This window comes from Muntiacus reevesi, chromosome 9 (genome assembly GCF_963930625.1).
Source record: "Muntiacus reevesi chromosome 9, mMunRee1.1, whole genome shotgun sequence".
NCBI lineage: Eukaryota > Metazoa > Chordata > Mammalia > Artiodactyla > Cervidae > Muntiacus > Muntiacus reevesi.
The window spans coordinates 42,861,003-42,882,623 of NC_089257.1; the positions used below are offsets into that span (position 1 = coordinate 42,861,003).

The following is a 21,621-nucleotide window of genomic DNA, read 5'->3' on the forward strand; positions in this document are numbered from 1 at the left end:
TGGGTAGCCTACGCCTTCTCCATGGGATCTTCCTGACCCAGGAATCTAACCAGGAGCTACCAGGGAAGCCCGAAATTTTATTACTTCCTTCAAATACTTATTGTATGCAAATATATGAATGTTTAATAATAATATTATACATTATAGTTTTACCTAGAGTATACTTCACAGTTTCTTGTAAATAGGGGACTTCTCAGATGGCTCAGTGGTAAAGAATCTGCTTGCTAATGCAAGACATAGGACAAGGGCGATGCAGGCTCAATCACTAGGTCGAGATGATTCCCTGGAGGAGGAAATGAGAACCCACTCCAGGATTCTTGCCTAGAGAATCCCATGAACAGAGGAGCCTGACAGGCTATGCGGTCCATGGGGTCACAAAGACAAGGACATGACTGAGCACACACACCACAACCATGCCCTAAATAATTTTTGTAAAACCTTTTATTTGAAATTCTATTTTACAGTGGCTCCTACATTCTTCTAAGCTATCTCATCCTGGAAATCTATTGGTGCAGTCATGTATCTTTTGACTAGCATAGGTTTTTTTGGTCTCTTTCTCATATTTTCACATTTGGGAGGTTTACTCTATCCCTCTCTATATATTTTTCTTTTTTTTAGAAGCATTTTTGAGGGATAATAATCTCCATTGTACAAGGATTCTGAAGGAGTCTTTTGGGCCTAGAAAAGAGAACTACAGTCTCAAAGGCCCCTTGCTGAATCATCTAACTTAAGAGAAGACAAAGCTTAACTTTAGTTCCATCCTGATGCTCCAGGCCAGTTGCATCTATCTGGGACTTATCACCCCCTGTCCAGAAACCTACCACCCCCTACACCCGCCCAGAAGACTTATCACCCCCTGCCCAACTACAAGTGTCATCTCAACAAAAGAATACTCAAAATATCACGCCTGATTGACGTTTCCCTTATCGCTTCCACAAACCTCCCTATAAGTATGAAGACTCCCTGATCCCTTTCGGCACTCAGCCTGGTCATTAGGCCGACTGTCGCCCCTCCTTACCTGAATAAAGGTAACCTACTTCTGTTGAGGTCCTCTTTCCTTTTCTGCTTCTGTAAGGAACTATGCCTTACAGATTCTAAATTAATTTTTAAATCATGTTGCATCATTCTTCAGATTATTCAGAATTAAGTCAAGTGAACTAGGGGAAAAAACAACATATTCAATATTTGTTTAAACTTTCCATCAAGGCATGTGCTTTTTGTGTCCATTCACCCAAGCTCACTTCTAAGTAAGTATCTGATAAGGGGTTCATGCCCAAAACATGTAAGGAGCTCCTACAGTAGCTAACAACAAAGACAAAATCAGGTCTGGTCATTTCATTTTACTATGTGCTAAGGAGTTAAATGGAAGTTTCTCCAGAGAGGATATACAAATGGCCAACTGGTATATGGAAAAAAAAAATGATCAGTGTCATTAATCATCAGGAAAATCCATATCGAAACCAGAATGAGATATTACCGCACTTCTGTCAAGATGGCTATTAAATAATAATAAAAATGACAGTAAAAACAAAAGACAGCAAGTGTTGGAAAGGATGTCAGTCATTTGCACACAGTTTCTTGGAATGTAAAATAGTGCAATGGCAATGGTAACAGTATAGAGTTCCTACAAAATTAAACTTTTGTAGAAATTTTGCAAAATTAAAAAAAAAAATTCTACAAAATTAAAGGTAGAACTACTTTTCATATAGTTTTGGGGAAAAGAATTACTTGATCATTGTGACAGCGTTCCCAAGGTAATAAGTAATTTTTATATGATAATTCAATTAAAATTGGATAAAAGAAACACATATAACAAAATGAGGGATTGATTTTAGGAGACACATTTGTTGATTAAAAAAAAAAATGAGCCTTTATTTTATTTTATTTTTTTTGGCTAAACTGCAACTCAGTGTAACTTGCCAAAACCTATTCTCTTCAATCTTAAGGAGTGCTAGGCTGTCATCAAATATCTGCTGGAAGAAATCCTAAAGGTTGAAACCTGCCCAAAAGGAAGTTTAAAAAGTTGTCAAAGCAGGTTTTGAAAACCCCACTTTGTGGGGTAATAGTAAATATCCAGTGACATTTTTCCTTTCCTTGTGCCTCTGGCTTAAAGCTTGGTTCCCACTAGCATTCGACCAAGCCTCCATCTAATCTGTTTGGTTTTCATTGAATAGATGACAGGGTTGAGCATGGGAGGCACAAAGAGATAAATGAGGCACATGACTGTATGCACCAATCGGGGGGCATGCCTACCATAACGGGCAGTCATGGACACACCAATCTTGGCCATGTAGAAGATGAGCACAGCACACAGATGTGACACACACGTGTTGAGGGTCTTTAACCGTTCCTCCCGAGATGCAATGGCAAGAACAGAGCGCAGGATGAGCACATACGAGAAGAGAATGAGTGCGGAGTCCAGGCCGTAGGTAGACATGACAATGATGAGACCGAAAATATTGTTGATGGTGATGTCACCACAGGGAAGGTGGATGAGATCTGAATGAAGGCAGTAGGCATGGGACAGTACATTCACCTTGCAGAAGGGCAATCTGTTCAGAAGGAAAGGCAGTGGGAAAATCAAACAGAAGCTGCGGATGATGGCCCACAAGCCCATGCGTATAACACGGGAATCTGTGAGTATGGTGGTGTAGTACAGAGGGTTACAAATGGCCACATAGCGGTCAAAACTCATAACCAGCAGGACCCCAGATTCCATGACAGTGAAGAAGTGGATAAAGAACATTTGAGCCATGCAAGAATCAAAGCTGATTGTCCTTAAGTGGAAGCAAAATGTGGCTAGCACGGTGGGCAGTGTGGAGAAAGACACACCTAGATCATTAACTGAGAGCAGGGACAGGAAGTAGTACATAGGCTGATGCAAACTCTGCTCCTCCTTGACAATGAAAAGGATAAGGCTATTGCCCACAATGGAGACAACGTAGAGGGTACCAAGGAGCAAGAATATCCAGTGTTGGGAGTTCTCCAGCCCTGGGAGCCCTGTCAGGGTGAAAATTGGCAACTCTGAGCTGTTGTAGAGGACACCTCCCATGCCGGGAGGACTTGTACTGTAGGGCCACCACCTGTAGAGAAGACAGACATGCAGTTTATTCATGACCTATTTTCTCTCTTATGCGATCCAGACCCTTATTTTATAGCTTAATCAAGTTTGTTGACCATATCACTTCTTGCCCCTCATGCTCCCCATGGTTTCTAGAACTGTCTAAGTGTTTCCAGGAGGTTACCCAGCTGACACAACAGGTCACATTACCTTCCTCTGTGCCTGTGCCTACCTCCACCATGTTCTTCCTCACATTCAAAGCTATGAACTTGTTATCAATCTTCATGCATCACTTTGTTTGAAACTTAAGACATCTTTCTCCTAATGACTACTTCCTGGAATGTTCTGAGCTTTCCAATTATCCATCAAGCTGTAAACTTTTCCTCTTTCCACTCTCTCGCTCTATTGACTCTACTCATAAGTAACATCTGCTCATTATCATGACTCTCCAGCTTTCTTATTTCTACACAGTCTAGCAGATCTTTCTTGCATTTATCCAGACAGAGGATCGATGGACAGGAAGATATAAGTCCACAGAGACAATCTTCCAGACATACATCAAAATGTACTAGGACTCCCTTATATCCACTCATCTATTCATTTTTCAATCTACTTTATGGCATTCATTTTCACCATGAATAACTTAATACACCAAAGAATTTTCTTAATAATTTCCTGCAGATCTAAATAGAACCTGAAAGCCACATGTCGAATTATCAGTTCTCTTATCCATGGCTATACAGATCATTGGTTCTTATCTGTGTTTTCCATTTCCTTGAATAATAATATTATTATGACTAAGTTTGAGACACAAAATTCAAAGATCACATTTCCAAGTTCTATCTTTTTCTGTTATTACTATTGTTGTTCGGTCACTAAGTCGTGCCCCATTCTTTGAGACCAATGGAATGCAGCACAGCAGACTTCCCCATTCTTCATCATCTCTTGGAGTTTGCTGATATTCATGTCTATTGAGTTGGTGATGCCATACAACCACCTCATCCTCTGTTGCCCTCTTTCCTTTTGCCTCCAATCTGTTCCAGCTTCAGGTTCTTTTCCAATGAGTTGGCTATTCACATTAAATGGGCAAAGTATTGGAGATTCAGCTTCAGCATCAGTCCTTCCAATCATATTCAGGACTGATTTCCTTTAGGATAGACCGGTTTGATTTCCTTGGTGCCCAAGGGACTCTCAAGTCGTCTCCACAATCTGAAAGCATCAGTTCTTCAACACTCAGCCTTCTTTATGGTGCAGCTCACATCAATACGTGACTACGGGAAAAATCATAGCTTTGACTGACAGAATTTTGCTGGCAAACTGATGTCTCTGCTTTTTAATACCTCATCTGCGTTTGTCATAGCTTTCCTTCCAAGGAGCAAGCATCTTTTAATTTCATGGCTGCAGTCACCATCCACAGTGATTTTTGAGCCAAGGAAAATAAAGTCTGTCACTGTTTTCACTTTTCCCTATCTGTTTGCCATGAAGTGATGGGATCAGATGTCATGATCTTTGTTTTTTAAAGTTTAAAAAAGTTTAAACCATCTTTTTCATTGTCCTCTTTCACCCTTATCAAGAGGCTTTTTAGTTCCTTCAGTTACTATATTAAATAGGACAAGATAATGAAAACAATGACCCAACAGCTTCTGCCAGCACGTTTGCCCATTTGTTTCTACTTGTAGTCTCACACTTCAGATCCAAGAGCTCAACACCTATTCAATCCATCTTCCATGTCCCAGGATCAGTGATGCCCTCCTCCTCCATGAAAATCTGACTGGTCACTGCAGTGGAGGTTATCTGCTCTCCTCACCACTCTCATAAGCGGTAGATGTGCATCTCCTTTTGTGCCTGTTTCTCTGCCTGTTCTGCATTAGAGCTTCCTATTATGGAGTTATGATAGTTCCTGTTGAATTATGAAACTTATCTCCCCTTCTGACTCACCAGTTCCAAGAGACCAACACTGACACTTAAACATTGTTTCAGTCCCTGCTGCGCTCAGTGCAAGCCCCAACATAGGAGATGCACTCAGAAATTCACTGATCCCACAGGATTTTGATTCTCTGTTGGTAAATCGTCGGGGCTAAGGAACTTTGCTAAGGGGTAGTGAAGATCCAAAAATAAACTGTTGTGAAAACCCTTAGGACCAAATACTTTGCAACTCTGAGCTCTAAACCTGCTATAAATCCGCTCCTCCTGCCATTACTTTGCTTTTGTTCCTCCATGTGCATTAGGACTACCCTTTCTTCTCAGGATGAGTTCTTTTTCCTCCATTCCCCATTCATAAAATCTTTTTGCTTTTCTTATTTGCAAGCTCATCCTAAACATTTCTGCGTCTGCATGCAATATGCAAATATCCTTGAAATGTTTTTTTGTTTTTTTTTTCTAAGCACTACTTAGGGTCTTGCCAGTGTCTTCCAAAGCAATGAATGTCTTTTTATAACCCTGTGCCCCTACTGATTTATTCTGAGAAAAGAGCAGTGTAGTGAGGGGTGCTTATTCATATGAAGATATCTACATCCAAACTATAGCTTGATAAGGGAGAATCCCTGCAGAGAAAGGAATAAATGAAGGAGAAACCATGGCAAGATTTCAGAGAACAAGAGTAACAAATGGAAAATAGAGAACCATAAAGTGACTCTTTAAAGTGAAAATATGCAGAAAAAAAAAATTTTAATCCTGACTCCTCTAAGGACAGCCTTTCTGTATTTATATTTTCATATTATAGCACTCAGAATTTCTAAGCTAGTCAGAGTACCTCAGAGCCTGAGCCTTGAGTGTCTGACACTTCACTTTACCTACCTGGAAGATTTCTGTGCCCAGAGGGTGCAGAGGAAAGAAGGGCAGTTGTGGGGTCCCTGCCCATACCCCCTGCCTCCTCTGCCAACTCCCTGGCCTGAGCAGTATAAAACTGCATCCAGGATGGCTCTTGAGCATAGATCAGCTCAGCACCCCAGGACTGCTGGGAATATGGAGCATCTGCAGTGCTCTTCCCTCTCTGACTTTGTAGTTCATTGCTCAAAGGGATATTTAGGAACAGAATGATCAGAACTGGAAGTGACATGCAAGAATACTCTATTTAGTCCCACATTTTATAGAAGAGGTTATTAAAACTTAGAAAGAAAAAGAGTTATTGCAATTTTATACAGCTTGTTAGTGGCAGAATATTTAAACCTACATCTTCTAAGTCAGTTGATGGTCTTTCCACCCTATAACTATGACCAATACCCACAAGAAATGCTGTGTCCTATCTGTGTCCCAAGCAGATATTAGTATTATCTATATTTTGCACATAAGGAAACTGAGGCACAGTGAAGTAAGTAAATTTTTCAAAGTCACAGAATATATAAGTGGCAGGACTAGTATTTGAACACAGGTGCTCTGAACCATAATGTTGTTTTGCCATAATTGATTTCAGATGGTACATGCCTCTGTTTCCTTCTCCATGGATTCCTTCTGAGCTTAACATGGGACTGGCACACCAGGGGTGCTCCGTAAACAGCCACTGAATGAGTAGACGTGACTTCTTTGTCACTTGGTATTTCCCAGATCTCCAGTCAAACTAAGACCACCGATGTTACACATGTTTAACCAGAGAAGGTCATACACATAAAGGACAAGAATTGCAACATTTTTCAAAGCAGCCCCACTGATTGAAATCACACCAACTTGGATTTGGAAATCAGACTGCCTGAATTCACCTCCTGTCTTTCACTGACTAGATATGTGATCCTGGTCAGTTAATCTATAGTGTGCATCTCAGGGTCTTCACCTCGAAAGCAAGAAGAATAATTTAACTACTTCGTAGGCTTGAGGATAAGACATAAATGTTAATAATAAAATATGTGTTATATTTTAATATAATAATAAATATGTTATATTTTAATATAAAAACAAATAATAAAATAATAATAAATAATAAATATAAAAATAAAATAATAATAAAATATGTAATAAAATAACCTTTGAACTTTGACTGGCACAGAATAAGCTATCAGGAAATGTTATCCTTTTATACATTGCAGCTGGTAAAATGAGCATGGTCTGTGCTGTGCTTAGGCTACTCTGAATGACTGGTGGAGTTAGTGCAGTTGAATAAAGAGACCCTGTGCCCTGAGGCCTGACAATGAGGCCTGCAACAGATGGATGTACTGTTATTTTGTTTGAAACTGATTACCCTATATTATCCTTTGACTGCAGAGTAGGTTTCTGGTGAATTTGGATAAATGGAACCAAAGTTTGAGGTGTTTTCACTATGCATCAGGGAAGAAGAGTCTCTTGGGGCCCAGAATCAGGCCCCATAGATAGAGACATGGGCCTGTCACAACCCACAGTCACATCTGAAAAGGAATAGCTCTCCCAGGATAGAACCATCTATCACTTGAGAGGAGCATGTGGCAAGCACCTTGGTAGGACATCAGCAGGGGCACCAACACTCAGACTTCTCCCTTATGAGGCTCCCCTTCTGTAACTCTCAGGGTACTTTTATTTGACTCCTTCCCTCTCTCTCTCTCTCCTCACCCCCTCACTCTTCCTCTGATTTTACCAAAACATGTGTACATTCTATGGCAAAGTAGAAAACACAGATAAATAAATAATAAATCTTCTCAATGCTCACAAACCAGAAACAACTATTAACAATTTTTTTTTACATGTTCCAAATACTTTTCCAAGGGAAATATATGAATGTTTAACAATAATATTATATCTTAGAATTTTTGTCCACAAAATATCTTGACAGTATAGTATAAAAACTTTTCTTAAAATATTTTTTTAAATATCACTTTACAGTGGTTTATACATTCTTCTAAGCTATCCTATCCTAGAAACTACTGTTGTAGCCAAATCTTTTTTGATTAGTAATTTTTTTTCTTCATGTTTTAACATTTGGGAAGTTGAAAATCAAAGTCACTTCAGCTGTGTCTGACTCTCTGAACCCATGGACTATACAGTCCATGGAACTGACCAAGACAGAATACTGGAGAGGGCAGACTTTCCCTTCTCCAGGGGATCCTCCCAACCCAGGAATTGAACCCAGGTCTCCTGCATTGCAGGCAGATTCTTTACCAGCTGAGCCACAAAGAAAGCCCATTTGGGAAATCTACTCTAATTCCATCTCATTTCTTCTTCTTTTTTTTTTTTTTAGAAATGGTGGTGGTGTGTAATCTCTATTTTACAAGAATTCTAAATTAATATTTAAATCTTGTTGTAGAACCCAGATTATTCAGAATTAAGTCAAATTTACTGGGGGCAGAAATTGCACTTTAAGTATCTTTCCACCAAGGCACATACTTTTGTGCCCATTCACTCAATTTTACTGCTAAGTAAGCATCTGATTAGGGGTTCACCTCCCAAACATGTGATGAGCTCCTACAGTAGCAAAAACAAAGACAAACACACCTGGTAGTCACACTTTACCATGCACTGAGGAGCTGAATGGAAATTTTTCCAAAGAAAACATGCAAAGTGCAACATAGGAAAGTGTAGGAAAGGAAATGCTCAGTGTTACTGATCATCAGGAAAATGCATTTTTAAAGCATGTGCCTGCATGTCTGCATCTGTGCTCAGTCACTTCAGTCGTGTCTGACTCTTTGCGGCCCTATGAACTGTAGCCCACGAGGCTCTTTGGGCCATGGGATTCTCCAGGCAAGAATACTGGAGTGGGTTGCCATTTCCCCCTGCAGGGGATTTTCCCCACCCAGGAACTGAAAATACATCTCTTGCTGTTCCTGCATTACAGGCAGATTCTTACTGCAGAGCAACCAGGGAAGCCCCTGTGAAAGCACAATGACTGTTAAACACAACAGAGATAAGAGGTGTTGATGAGGTTGTCAGACCCTTGCACAGTGTTGTTGTAACCCAAAATAATGCAACTGTTATGGAAAGCTGTATGACCATTCTACAAAAAATTAAAAATAGAACTACTTTTGACACAGACTCTGGGAAAAAGACTCACTAACTTTATAAGAGTGGTCCCATTGTAATTAGTAATTTTTTCTGTGATGATTCCCTCTAACCATGGATAATAGAAATACATTGTGATGAAACGAAAGAGTAACTGTCAGGATGTGCATTTTGGGATTAAAAAAGAAAACTGAACAATTATTTTTCTAAGTTAGAACCCAGTGTACCTCATCAAAACCTTTTGGCAGGTCTTAACTAGTACAAGGTCATCATACATCTGGTGGTAGAAATATGAAAAGGATGTTTAAAAAGTTGTCAAAACAGGTTATGGAAACTTCAATTTATGGAGTAATAGTAAATATCCTGTGAGGTTTGGACTCTCCATATGTTTCTTGTTTAAAACTTGGTTCCCACTAGCATTCGACCAAGCCGCCTTCTAATCTCTTTGGTTTTGATTGAATAGATGACAGGGTTGAGCATGGGAGGCACAAAGAGATAAATGAGGGACAAGACTGTGTGCACAAATTGGGGGGCATGCCTCCCATAATGGGCAGTCATGGAGACACCAACCATGGGCACATAGAAGATGAGCACAACACACAGATGTGACACACACATGTTGAGTGTCTTTAACCATTCCTATCGAGGTGCAATGGCAAGTACAGAGCGCAGGATGAACACATAAGAGAAGAGAATGAGTGCAGCGTCCAGGTCAAAGGTAGACATGACAGTGAAGAGACCAAAAATATTGTTGATGGTGATATCACCACCAGGAAGGCGGATGAGATCTGAATGAAGGCAGTAGGCATGGGATAGTACATTGGCCTTGCAGAAGGGCAACCTCTTCACAAGGAAAGGCAGTGGAAAATCCATGCAAGAACTGTGGGTGATTACCAACAAGCCCATGCATACAACATGGGAATCTGTGAGCATGGTGGTGTAGCACAGAGGCTTACAGATGTCCACATAACGGTCAAAACTCATAACCAGCAGGACCCCTGACTCCATCAAAGAGAAAAAGTGGATAAAGACCATTTGAGCCATGCAGGAATCAAAGGTGATCTTTGTGATGCAAGCAGAAGTAACACTATGGCAGGCAACTAAGATTAGGAGTAGGCCTTCCTACTTCTGGGTGGTAAGATTATCAGGCCACCTGGATACAATCAATCAGCTTTCGCTTAACACTGACCGCTGTTTGCCAATTAGGAAATTAGGAACGGGGCGGAAACCTCCGGGAAAGTCCCGTGCGCGCGAAAGTTTTGACCAATGAAATTGTTTTGCAAACTTGTAACCAGTCCGCTTAAACCAACTACCAACGGCATGTGCTCACCCTATAAATTTGTGTAACAGCTTGGGCTTGGGGTTTTCTGATCCTGCACCACTGCGCTGGTTGCGGCAGCGGCCCTGACTCAAGTCAGTAATAAACTTCCCTTTTTGCAAATTGCATTGTCTTGGAAGCTTTCTCTCTTCCTACTCAGGGATTCGGACATTGGGCATAACAATCTTCCTTAAGTGAAAGCAAAATGTGCCTAGCACGGTGGGCAGTGTGGAGAAAGATGCACCTAGATCATTAACTGAGAGTAGGGACAGGAAGTAGTACATAGGCTGATGTAAACTCTGCTCCTCCTTGACAATGAAAAGGATAAGGATAAGGCCATTGGTCCCAACGGAGACAATGTAGAGGGTTCTGAAGAGCAAGAACATCCAGTGTTGGGAGTTCTCCAGCCCTGGGAGCCCTGTCAGGGTGAAAATTGGCAACCCTGAGCTATTGTAGAGGATACCTCCCATGCTGGGAGGACTTGTACTGGAGGACTTGTACTGTAGGACCACCACTTGTAGAGAAGCCAGACATACAGTTTATTCATGACCTATTGTCTTGCTTATGCCATCCAGACCGTTACTCTATAGCTTAATCAAGTTTGTTTACCACATCACTCCTTGCCCTTCCTTCTCCCAATGGTTTCTGGAATTGTCTAAGTGTTTCCAGGTGATCCAGCTGGCTCAACAGGTCACATTACCTTCCTTTGTACTTTTGCCTATCTCTACCATACTCTTCTTCACATTCAAAGCTAGGAACTTGTTATCAATCTACAGGCATCACTTTGTTCAAGACCTAAGGCATCATTCTCCTGATGACTACTTCCTTAACTGTTCTGAACATTCCAATTACTTATCAATCTGTAAACTTTCTCTCTTTCCACTCTCACACTCTACTGAATACCTGCTGTTTATCTTGATTCCCCAGCTCTCTTATTCATATTTAGTCTCCCAGTTCTTCCTTCCATCCCTCCAGTTAGAATGTAGATGAATAGAAAAATACCTGTCCAGAGCAATAACCATCCAGACTTTCATCAAGATGCATTAGATGCCTCCACTTTATCTTTTCATCCTTCTATCCATTTATCCAGTGGCATTAAATTTTATGCATAAATAACTTAGTATACTGGAAGTCTTTTCTTAATAATTTCCTTCAAACTGAATTGTATCCAGCTCCTGAAATCCACAGGATTAATAATCAGTTCTCTATATCATGGATCTGGTTCTTATCTGTGTTCTCCATTTCTTTGAATAATACTATAATTGGACCTGAGACTAAGACTCAGAAATCCAAACTTTATATTGTTTCTATCTTTCCTTTACCTACTACATTAAATCAGACCCCAGTCAATGAAAATACTGAGCCTTACGTACATCTGCCAGCACTTTTCTGCAATTCCTTCCACTTATATTCTTATACTTTGCATCCAATACATCACATTTGCATGCCCATAATAATGCCCTCTTAATGAATCTCTTGCCTCTATATCAATCTCTAATCTGTAATAGGTCTAATATTTTCAAAGGGAAGGTCTGCAAATGGGACCATTCTCATTAGAAAGTTTGAACGCCCCTTCACTACCAAAGTGTCAAAACCAAACTCACAATCTCGAGTTAAAGACCCTCTGTGGTCCAGTACTAAATCAATATTTTTGGTCTCAATTCTCAGAATTTCCTACTCATATCCCCAAACACCCAGACTGGTTATCCACATTAATAAAAGCAATATTCTTTGCTATTATTCAAACACTAACTACAGCTCCCCAGCTCCCAGACTTTCCCAGAATGTCTGAACATATCTATCTAATCCACCTTTTGGGGCCGAGGATCAATGATGCCCTCCTCTTCCATGAAAATCTGACTGGTCACTGCAGTGGAGATAACTGCCCTCCTCTCTTTACCACTCTCATAAGCTGTAGATTTGCATCTGCTTTTGTGCCTTTTTCTTGGCCTGTTCTGCATTAGAGCTTCCTATTGTGGAGTTATGATAGTTCCTGTTGAATTATGAAACATATCTCTCCTTCTGACTAACCAGCTCCAAAGATCCACACGGACACTCATTCATTTCTTCAGTCCCTGCTGTGCTCAGTACAAAGTCAAACACAGGAGACACACTCACTAAGTCACTGATCCTACAGGAATTTGATTCTCTTTGCTTGTAAATTGGAGGGGCTAAAGAAATTTGCTAATAGGGTAGTGGAGATCCAAAAGTAAACTACTGTGAAAACCTTAGGACCAAATACTTAACAACTGTGAATTCTAAACCTGCTCTAAATCCACACCTCCAGGCTTTCATCTGCCTTTGTCCTTCCACCTGTATTAGGACTCCTCTATCCTTTTTTGTCACTGTGCATTTTCCCCTCCATTCTGCATTCTTAAAATCTCTTTGTTTTTCCTATATGCAAGATCTTTCTAAACAGTTCCATTTGCCTCTTTATGCCATATTGAATATCCTTGATTTGGAGATTTTTTTAAGCACTCTAGAGAGTCTTGCAAGTGGCTTCCAAAGCATCCAGTGTCTTTTTATAGACTCCTCACCATACCAGCTTGCTCTGAGAAATGGGTAAGAGTGTTTATTTATTGCAGAACATCCGCCTCCAAACTACAGCCCATTGGAGTATCCCTGCAGAGAAACGAATGTCTGGATCTGAAAGCATGGGAAATTTTGAGAGAACAAGAGAACTAAATAGAAAATATAGAACCAGGAAAGTGAAAATATGCAGAACCATTTAAAAAGTCAAAAACTAAAACACCTGACTGCTATAGGGACAGCCTTTCTGTCTTCAGATTGTCATAACACTCAGGATTTCTAAGCTGAGTCAGAGTGCCTTAGTGCCTGAGTCTGGAGTGTCTGACACTTCACCTCACCTACCTGAGAGAGTCCATGGAGGGGTCAGAGGAAGCAAGAGCAGTTATGGGGGCCCTGCCCATATCTCCTGCCTTCTCTGCCAACTCCCTGGCCTGGGCAAAATAAGGCTGCATCCAGGAAGCCCCTTGAGTATTTATCAGCTCAGGAGTTCATGGACTGCTAGGAATATAGAGCATCTGCAGTGTTCTTTCCTCTCTGACTTAATAGTTTTTTGCTTACATGGGTATGTAGGAATAGGAATGATCAGAACTGGAAATGACATGCGAGGATACTGTATCTAGCTGCTTGTTTTATAAAAGAGATCATTAGAGCCCAGAAAGGAAAATAGGCATCTCAATTTATACAGCTTGTTAGTGGAAGAACATGTACAACGAGGTCTTCTAAGTTAGTTTATGGCTTTTCCACTTTACAACTATGATCAATACCTACAAGAAATGGTGTAACCTGTAAAAAGTACTTAAAAGCCATGTAAGTTAGGCGTTTGGATTTATTAGATCTTGTGAAATCCTCTTGTGAAAAAGAGGTCTTTCTTAGACTCTTTAGGAAAAGAGTCAATAAATACTCAGGGTGGTTGACGAGCTCTTTAAGTCTTACTGGTAGTCTTCTAGTTGAATTCCTTATGATCATTATCACAGCTCCCCTGAAAATGTCCCCAAATTTCATAGTCATGATCTCAGGTACCTCCAAGTGATGTAAACACTTATATCCAGCCTGACAGACAAGGAACCAAGGGTGCGAGGAAGGAAAAGGAATTACTCCAGGTTTTCTTGGGAAGCGTTACATGGCTAGAGCTGTAACTTAGTAATTTGGCTCCAATCCTGAGGTGACTTTGTGATCCAGAGTCCCACATTTCACCCTGGAAGCATACATGAAGGAAGCCTGGGAAGTCAGCATGTCTCAAAAGGCATCATAGTTTTGTCAGTAAATCATATAGAATCAGAACACACTGGGTTTGATTTCTGATGCTTTCACTTAATAGCTATATGACATTAGGTAGATTTCTTAAACTCTCTTCTTCAGTTTCTTTATTTTTTGTGTAAACGTAAAATAGACTTGCCTTAGGCATATGCATGAATGCTATATAAGATAAAAGGAGAGAGGGGAAAAAAAAATTGAACTTGGAACATGTCCCATCCATAGTCACAATTATAGAGGTACTGCTATTATTATCATTTAAAATCATTTTTAGATGGAAAATAAATTATATAGTATGCTTTCTTTGACAAAAGTCAAGGAATATATTTACATTAAACTTAAATATGCATTTTAAAATCACATATTATCACATAATAAATTAGGTAGAGGCAAGCAAAAGTAAACTATAAAAGTTTAAGAAAAATTAAGAGAAAAAAATTATAACATTAAAAACATACTATGCATTACCTTATTTTTCCTATGAGTGGTTCAAAACAGCATTCTTTAATTTCCACAGTAGATCATAATTTTTCATCTCACAGACTTTCAAACTCCAAGAAGAGTAGATGATGAGAAATGATTCCTTGATGCAGGACCAAAAGAGGATTTGAGAAGGGGTGCTAAATGGGTAATCAATGCATCTTGCATCTTTTCCTTTGGTCTTTCACACAGGGGAGTTTCAGTTATCTGGGGAAGAAACTACATTTAGGAATATTTGATAATATTTCTGTGACATGTCCAAAATACTTTAATGCACTGTGATAAGTGACTCTGCCTATCCATTTTGGAACTTGTTAGTTCCCCTTTGCCTCTCATGGATAATTTGTAACACTTATGTGTAATTACCCACCACTGATTATTATTTTAAGTGACCCCTGGGGGAAATTTTGCTTTTTCTTTTCCAGAAGCTCAGTATCACATCAATGAACAATCAGATTCGAAATCAGAGAGAAATTCTGTATCAGTGTGATAAGTATATGGGATAAAATTTTCAGGCAATTAATGCTGAAGAATGGGGATGCTGAGTAGCAACATTGTGTTTGAAGAAGTAGGGAGGATGAGCCAGATAAACCCTGGGAAAGGTGTACAACGTCATGACCTCTCATTAGTACATATAGAGAAACTCTCACTGAAGATTTGAGAGGAGACAGTCTTAAGGACATGCATGGGTCACCCACTTCTTGAGCACCCCACTCCTGAGTTCCACCTTATCATGTCACATGTTCTACTATAAGGAAGTCTAGAATTGCCTTATCTAAAAGCCTCCTGCTCCAGAATAGGGCCCGTTTTAGTACCTCTTTCCTGTCCTAATTAGAGATGCTGCTTGAGTTCAGCAAGTGCTCTTCTCTTTTCCTTATATTTTTCTCAATGTTCATGCCAAATAGAATGTGGGGGCAGAAGATGAAGAGAGAAATTATAGAGAGAGAAGGATTGAAGGGCAAGAGGAAAGATAGAGAGTGAGGAAGAGGCAGAGAAAAGGTGATAAATATAGGAGAAGTAACATGGAAAACGGACATGTTGGGTGAGAGAAAGGAAGTGTAAGACCAGAGAAGGGATTTTAGGGAGACAGTGGCTGGAAAAATTAAACCTGGAGAGGGAGAAGGAAGAGAAAAGAAAAAAGAAGACAGAAGAACAGTGACAGGGAAATGTCCCAACTGGACCCTGGTGCTCCAAGAGGACTGGGCTATGTTTTCTCCAAGCGAGGGAAAAGCTGTAGAAGGTGCTACACACACCACATTTCACAGGAGTTGCCTCTCAGGGTTTGAGCTGGGGAAGAGCTAGGTAAAGCCATAATGTCTCCAAGGTAAACCCATTTGGGAATAGGCTCCTCACAGTGGGATCCCGCTAGACACCTCTTGCTCTATTGCCATGATTGTTTCAAACCTGTCTGCAAAGGCCAAGGCAACACGACTGTGACTCTGCAGGACCCTAGGGGCCTTCCTAGGGCTGACTCCTCCCTCATGTCCTCTGTCTGCCTCTTTTTGGTACAAAAGCTGTAGTGTCCCAGGACTCCCCTGAGTTACAAAATATTCAGCTCAAGAATTAATAATAATAACTGATATGAGCATGCGGTGACAAAATAGCAGTTGGGCCAGGAGAACTGGTAACAATTCAATCATCCTATGGCAGTTACAGAATCTGTAGTTCCTCCCTGAAATACAGAGAAGATTGTATTTGATGCACATTTCCTGAGTGACTAAACAGATGCTAAACCCCCCACCAAATGGAAGTGAAGTACTGCATGACTGTGAGTATGTACCCCTGGTCTGGCTTGAGTCCCAAGATTGATAATGTTAAGCCTGTGACACCATCTGATACCTCACCATCAACCAGTCAGAGAATTGTGCACAAGCTGATCACAGACCCTGCAATCCTCCCTCACCTTGCCTTTGCAAATGCTTTGCTGAAACTCGTTGGCAAGTTCTGGGTTTTGAGCACCAGCTGCCCCAGACTCCTGCCTGGCGCCTTCCTCCAAAAAATGTGGCACCTTTACCAGCAGCCAGTGTCAGTAGGTGTCAGTGGATTGGCTTTGCTGCTTGTAGGCAAGTGGACTTAAATTTACCTTCAGTAATACCTTCTCCCCTTCCAGCTGAGCAGGGCTTAGCTGCCCCCATACCAGGTCCTCATGACCCCTTAGATCTTCTCCAGGATGGGTTCCAAGGGCTCTGCATGATGCAGAATGTGAGTGCCAAGAACATAACTAATTCTTCCTGACCTTCAGCTCTGGGCTTTCTTTTCTCCATGCCAAGTCCCCCTTCTCTTCTTAAGGAATATTCAGAAGCCAGAATGTAGAGTTGGCTACAGTTGTTAAGTGATAGAAACACAATAATCATCAATAATACTCTGTGTTTATAATTGTCCTTAGACTCCATCAAGAAGTTCTTAGTCATTATCATTTTCAATCTTAACAACCAAATTTGGAGAGAAATGTTATCTTCCCATTTTCTGGTGAGAGAAATGAATTGCCCAGGAGGTCAAATTAGGTTCAAAGTTATAATACCACTGAGTAGCAGAACTGCTGGAGAAGGAAATGCCAACCCGCTCCAGTATTCTTGCCTGGAGAATCTCTCGGACTGAGGAGCCTGGGGACCTTCAGTGCACGGTGTCACAAAGAGTCAGACACGACTACAGTGAGTGAGCATGAGGAGAGCTGCATTCATAGTCACGTTTGGGAGACTCCCAAGGAAACATTATAATATTTCAGTGAAGGCAATAATAATAGATACAAGGAGATTTTAGGGAAGAACAAAGGAAGGGACTCTGCAATATTCTAGGACAATCAGGCAACATTTCTAGATGTGTGTAATAACTCTCCTGACTTTCAAAGAATGGGCAAATATTTTTAAAGTAAATGCAGTAGGAGGAATGTCAAAGGATGTTAAAATACGGCAGATGTAAAAGTATGAACACAGGTACGAGACCTTAAAAGGAAACACGGGAGAAGAGTGGGTGTAGAATTGTGTATCTATATATTCAAAAAGACATAAGGTCAAATAACCCTCCACAGGACCCATATCCAATACAGTAATACTTCCTATGCCCTATACTCTTCCAATCTTGTGGTTCCAGAAGGCTCTCCAAGAACCAGCACCAATGGGGAAAATGTCTTCTCTTCATGCTCTGTAAAGTAAATATTCCGGCATTGCTTCCAGTGGCTCAAACAGACACATAGACGAGATGGACCCTGGACCCACTTCCAGCTCATAAAAGATGGTGACCGTAATCTTGGTTAAAGAAACTAGGTATAATTCATATTATAGCTTTAAAAGAATGGAATATTGAACCAATCAAACCACATAAACAGTGGAAGTTAAATAATAGGAATAGGCTAAAGAAGCCCAGGGGCTTCCACTGGTAGCTCAAACGATAAAGAATCTGCCTGCAATGTGGGAGACTTGGGTTTGATCACTGAGTCAGGAAGATCCCCTAGAGAAGGAAATGGCCACCCACCCCAGTATTCTTGCCTGGAGAATTCCATGGACAGAGGAGCCTTGTGGGCAACAGTCCATGAGGTCACAGAGTCGGACGTGACTGAGTGACTAAACAGCAGCAGTGAAGAAGCCCAAAGTTCTCTTCAAAGCACCTTCGCTTCCAGTTTTCTTCTAATATTGCACACATGGAGTCAGTGTTGTCAGATGATATGAACTAATGAGAATAAGAAGACAGATTAGAAATAAGACCTGATCAAGATGAAAAATGACCTTACTGCATGATGAAATGAAGAAGAAATAGAGGAAAAGTTGGTGATGACTTTCGAATAAGTGAAACAAGTGAGATGTCTTATAACACTCAAAGAAAATTTCAAAAGGAGATGCTGGGTAAAAAGTTGAGGGCTAGGTCTTACCCAGTTAAGAGTTCATTTTAAGTCTTTATGAGAATAATATTAGTGATGTGGTTTGGATAAAAGGAAAATTCCAGGGCACTAAGAAGAAAATGGGAATTTAATGTGTATAGACTTATCAGGAGAATACAAGTTGTGTGGAAACAGTCCCTGCAGAGACAGGCCAGGAAGAACAACCATTGTCTTCCTAAACTTCCTCAGGAACACTCAACAGCTCTGTATCTTTATTCAGATAGAGTTTAGATCAAATAAGGTAAAGACAAAGATTATTTTTAATGTTTCTGGTTCTCTCTGAGTGAAGAGCTTCAACATGAAACTACATTCCTCTATCATGTCCGAGGTGATGAACACCGCCCAAGACCCCTTCTACTTCATTGTCACGGGCATCCCTGGATTTGAGGAGGCCTACCACATCTGGATCTCCATCCCCTTCTGCTGTCTTTACACCATCTCCATCATGGGAAACACCGCCATTCTCACTGTCATCTGTACAGAGCCATCCCTCTTCAGCCCATGTAACTGTTCCTCTCCACGCTGGCCCTCACTACCTTGGTCTCACCCTCAGCAACCTGCCCACAGTCATGCAGTTCCTCTGTTTTAACATTCAGAAGATCAACTTGGAGGGCTGTTTTCCTCCTCCATGCATTCTCCATTATGGAATCTTCAGTCCTGCTGGCCAGGTCCTTTGACCACTATGTGGCCATCTGCCGCCCTCTCTGTCACGCCACCATCCTCACCAACAGTGTCTTTGGCAGGATGGGATTAGCCATCCTTTGCCGCTGTGTTCTGGCTGTTCTTCCCTCCCTTTTCCTACTCAAGTGCCTACCCTTCTGCCGCTCCCACCTTCTCTCTCACTCCTACTGCCTCCACCAGGATGATTTTCCTGGTCTGTGTTGACATCTGAGTCAACAACTGGTATGCTTTTGCTGTGATTTTGCTCATTATTGTGATGGACCCTCTGCTCATTCTGCTCTCCTACACACTCATCCTGAAAAGTATCTTGGGCACAGCCTCATGGACTGAGCGTCTGTGGGCCCTCAGTAACTGTCTGTCCCACATGCTGGCTCTCCTGGTCCTGTATGTGCCAGTGGTTGAGGTATCTATGGCCTTTCAATTTGCCAAGCATGCCCCTCCTCTGGTGCATGTTATCATGGTCAATATTTATCTGTTGGCACCTCCAGTGATGAACCCCATCATTTACAGTGTAAAGACTAAACAGATTTGCCAGGGAGTTTTTCACCTCATTTCTCAAAGAAGCCTGCACTTAAGGTGAAGGACTGAATGTGCTTAATTACACAGAAATTGCAGGCATAGGTCTACAGGGAGAGTATAGTCAAATTTTTGAATGGAGAGTGTAAAAAAAATACCATGGTACCTTTAAGGGAATATGAAATGATCTTGGGTTTAATCAGATTTTTGTTCTGGGAGAAACTAGCAGCAAACATTCTATCCAAAAGGGTTGTGGATCCAATTTGATCTGATTCTAGCACATTTATCTGCCAATGAAATAAGCGTCATTGGCTGAGTAAAGGTCTGTTTAAATTTTTTCTTCCTTTCTGAATATTTTTCTCTCCAGTGGACTTGGTTAAGTAAATGTGAATGAAAACCTTTGTGTTGCCCCCACCACACATTTCCTTAGGCAGCTCCACTTACTCCAGGTAAACTCTACTTTTCTGGTTCATATAATGGTTAGGTGTGCTCTGAGTTTCTCTTGCAAAAAAGTAGTAAATATTTGAGGGAAGATGAATATTGATCAAGTTATTTGGATCCAGGTTATATTGATATTGATCAAGATATTTCTCAGCAATGCAACTCAGATTACCTAATCTATACTCAGTGTGATTTAAGCACACACACATAATGAGCAAAGGGCCTAAAGATGGAGGTGGGTACAGTTAGAGCCCCCACCATTGGACTAACGCTCCTGCATTGCTACAGGACCTTAGTATTTAGGACTAAAACTTCAAGTATGTCTGCAGGTAACATTTGTGGGAATATAGATTCATTTTTCTCACTATGATAGCCTTTTTTTTTTTTTTTTTTTTTTACCTTATTGCTCTTATTGTTGTTTAAGTTCTTAGAAGCAGTTTACCTTAGGCAATCTCGACTTTGTACTAGAAAATATTCTGATAGAAGGAATGTGACTTTTGGACTTCCCTGGTGGTCCCTGGTATAGAATCTGCCTTCTAATACAGGGGACACAGATTCAATCACTGGTCAGGGAACAAACATACCACCAGATGCAGGGCAACTAAGCCCTTGTACCACAACTAGAGAAGCCTGTGTGATGCAGGGAAGACCCTGCACAGCCAAAACAAACAAATAAAATAGATGTGGCTTTAATGATCAGAAAAAATTATTTTATGGAAACCAGGTAGCTTCCTCAAAAATGTGTTTGAAGGGCAGCCATGGGATTTCTTTGGTGGTTCAGCCAGACTCCTCTGTTTATGCGATTCTCCAAGCAACAATACTGGAATGGGTTGCCATGCCCTCCACCAGGACATCTTCCTGACCCAGGGATCAAACCCACATCTCTTATGTCTCCTGCATTAGCAGGTGGGTTCTTTACTACTAGCATCACCTGGGAAGTCCATGTAAAAGATACAGTCTTGCATTACTAATAGGCTTCATAGGTGCTCGGTTTATGTGAATTATGTTCTCCTCCATGCCACAATTTACAATCCGGATATGGATAAGAACACGTATGTTTGCAGCCATTGTGGGAACAGGAATTAGGCTGGCCAAGTGGTAATCATCCACATACACAGATGCTCCCAATTGCCATCTAAACACATCCCTGGGTGAAAGGGCTTTCTGAGAGTAGAGGTGACAGAACAAAATTAGCTTCAGGACAATTAGATCTACCAGTGACTTGGGCTGAATTCCCCACACACTCCTATTTTGAAATTTTAACCCCAGTATCTTAGCATGTGACTGCATTTGGAGGTAGGGTCTTTATAGACATAATCAAGTTAAAGTGAGGTCCTTAGGGTGGGACTCTACTCCCGTGTGGCTTGTGTCCCTATATGTAGAGACTATTAGGACCCAAGCACAGAAAGAAGACCAGAATGATGACACAGGGAAAAGACAACCACCTGCAAGCCAGGGAAGAGGCCCCGAGGAAACCAGAAATATGAGAAATTGGTAGAGGCCTCCATAATTTGAAGGAAATAAATTTCTGGCCACACATTTTGTGGCTGTCCTAGCAAACTAATACAA

The 21,621-nt window shown here is 40.9% G+C and overlaps 1 protein-coding gene and 2 pseudogenes across 1 annotated transcript; 1 reads left to right on the forward strand and 2 right to left on the reverse strand.

Annotated features, from left to right (window-relative positions):
* Nucleotides 1-2,107: 2,107 nt before the first annotated feature.
* LOC136174692 (olfactory receptor 51I2-like) lies at nt 2,108-3,052 on the reverse strand. The gene has a single exon (XM_065944875.1). The coding sequence runs from the start codon at nt 3,050-3,052 to the stop codon at nt 2,108-2,110; it is 945 nt and encodes a 314-aa protein (XP_065800947.1).
* A 6,303-nt stretch (nt 3,053-9,355) lies between these two features.
* Nucleotides 9,356-10,747, reverse strand: LOC136175259 (olfactory receptor 51I2-like; annotated as a pseudogene).
* Nucleotides 10,748-18,733: 7,986 nt separating this feature from the next.
* On the forward strand, nt 18,734-19,675 carry LOC136175983 (olfactory receptor 51Q1-like; annotated as a pseudogene).
* The last annotated feature ends 1,946 nt before the right edge of the window (nt 19,676-21,621 follow it).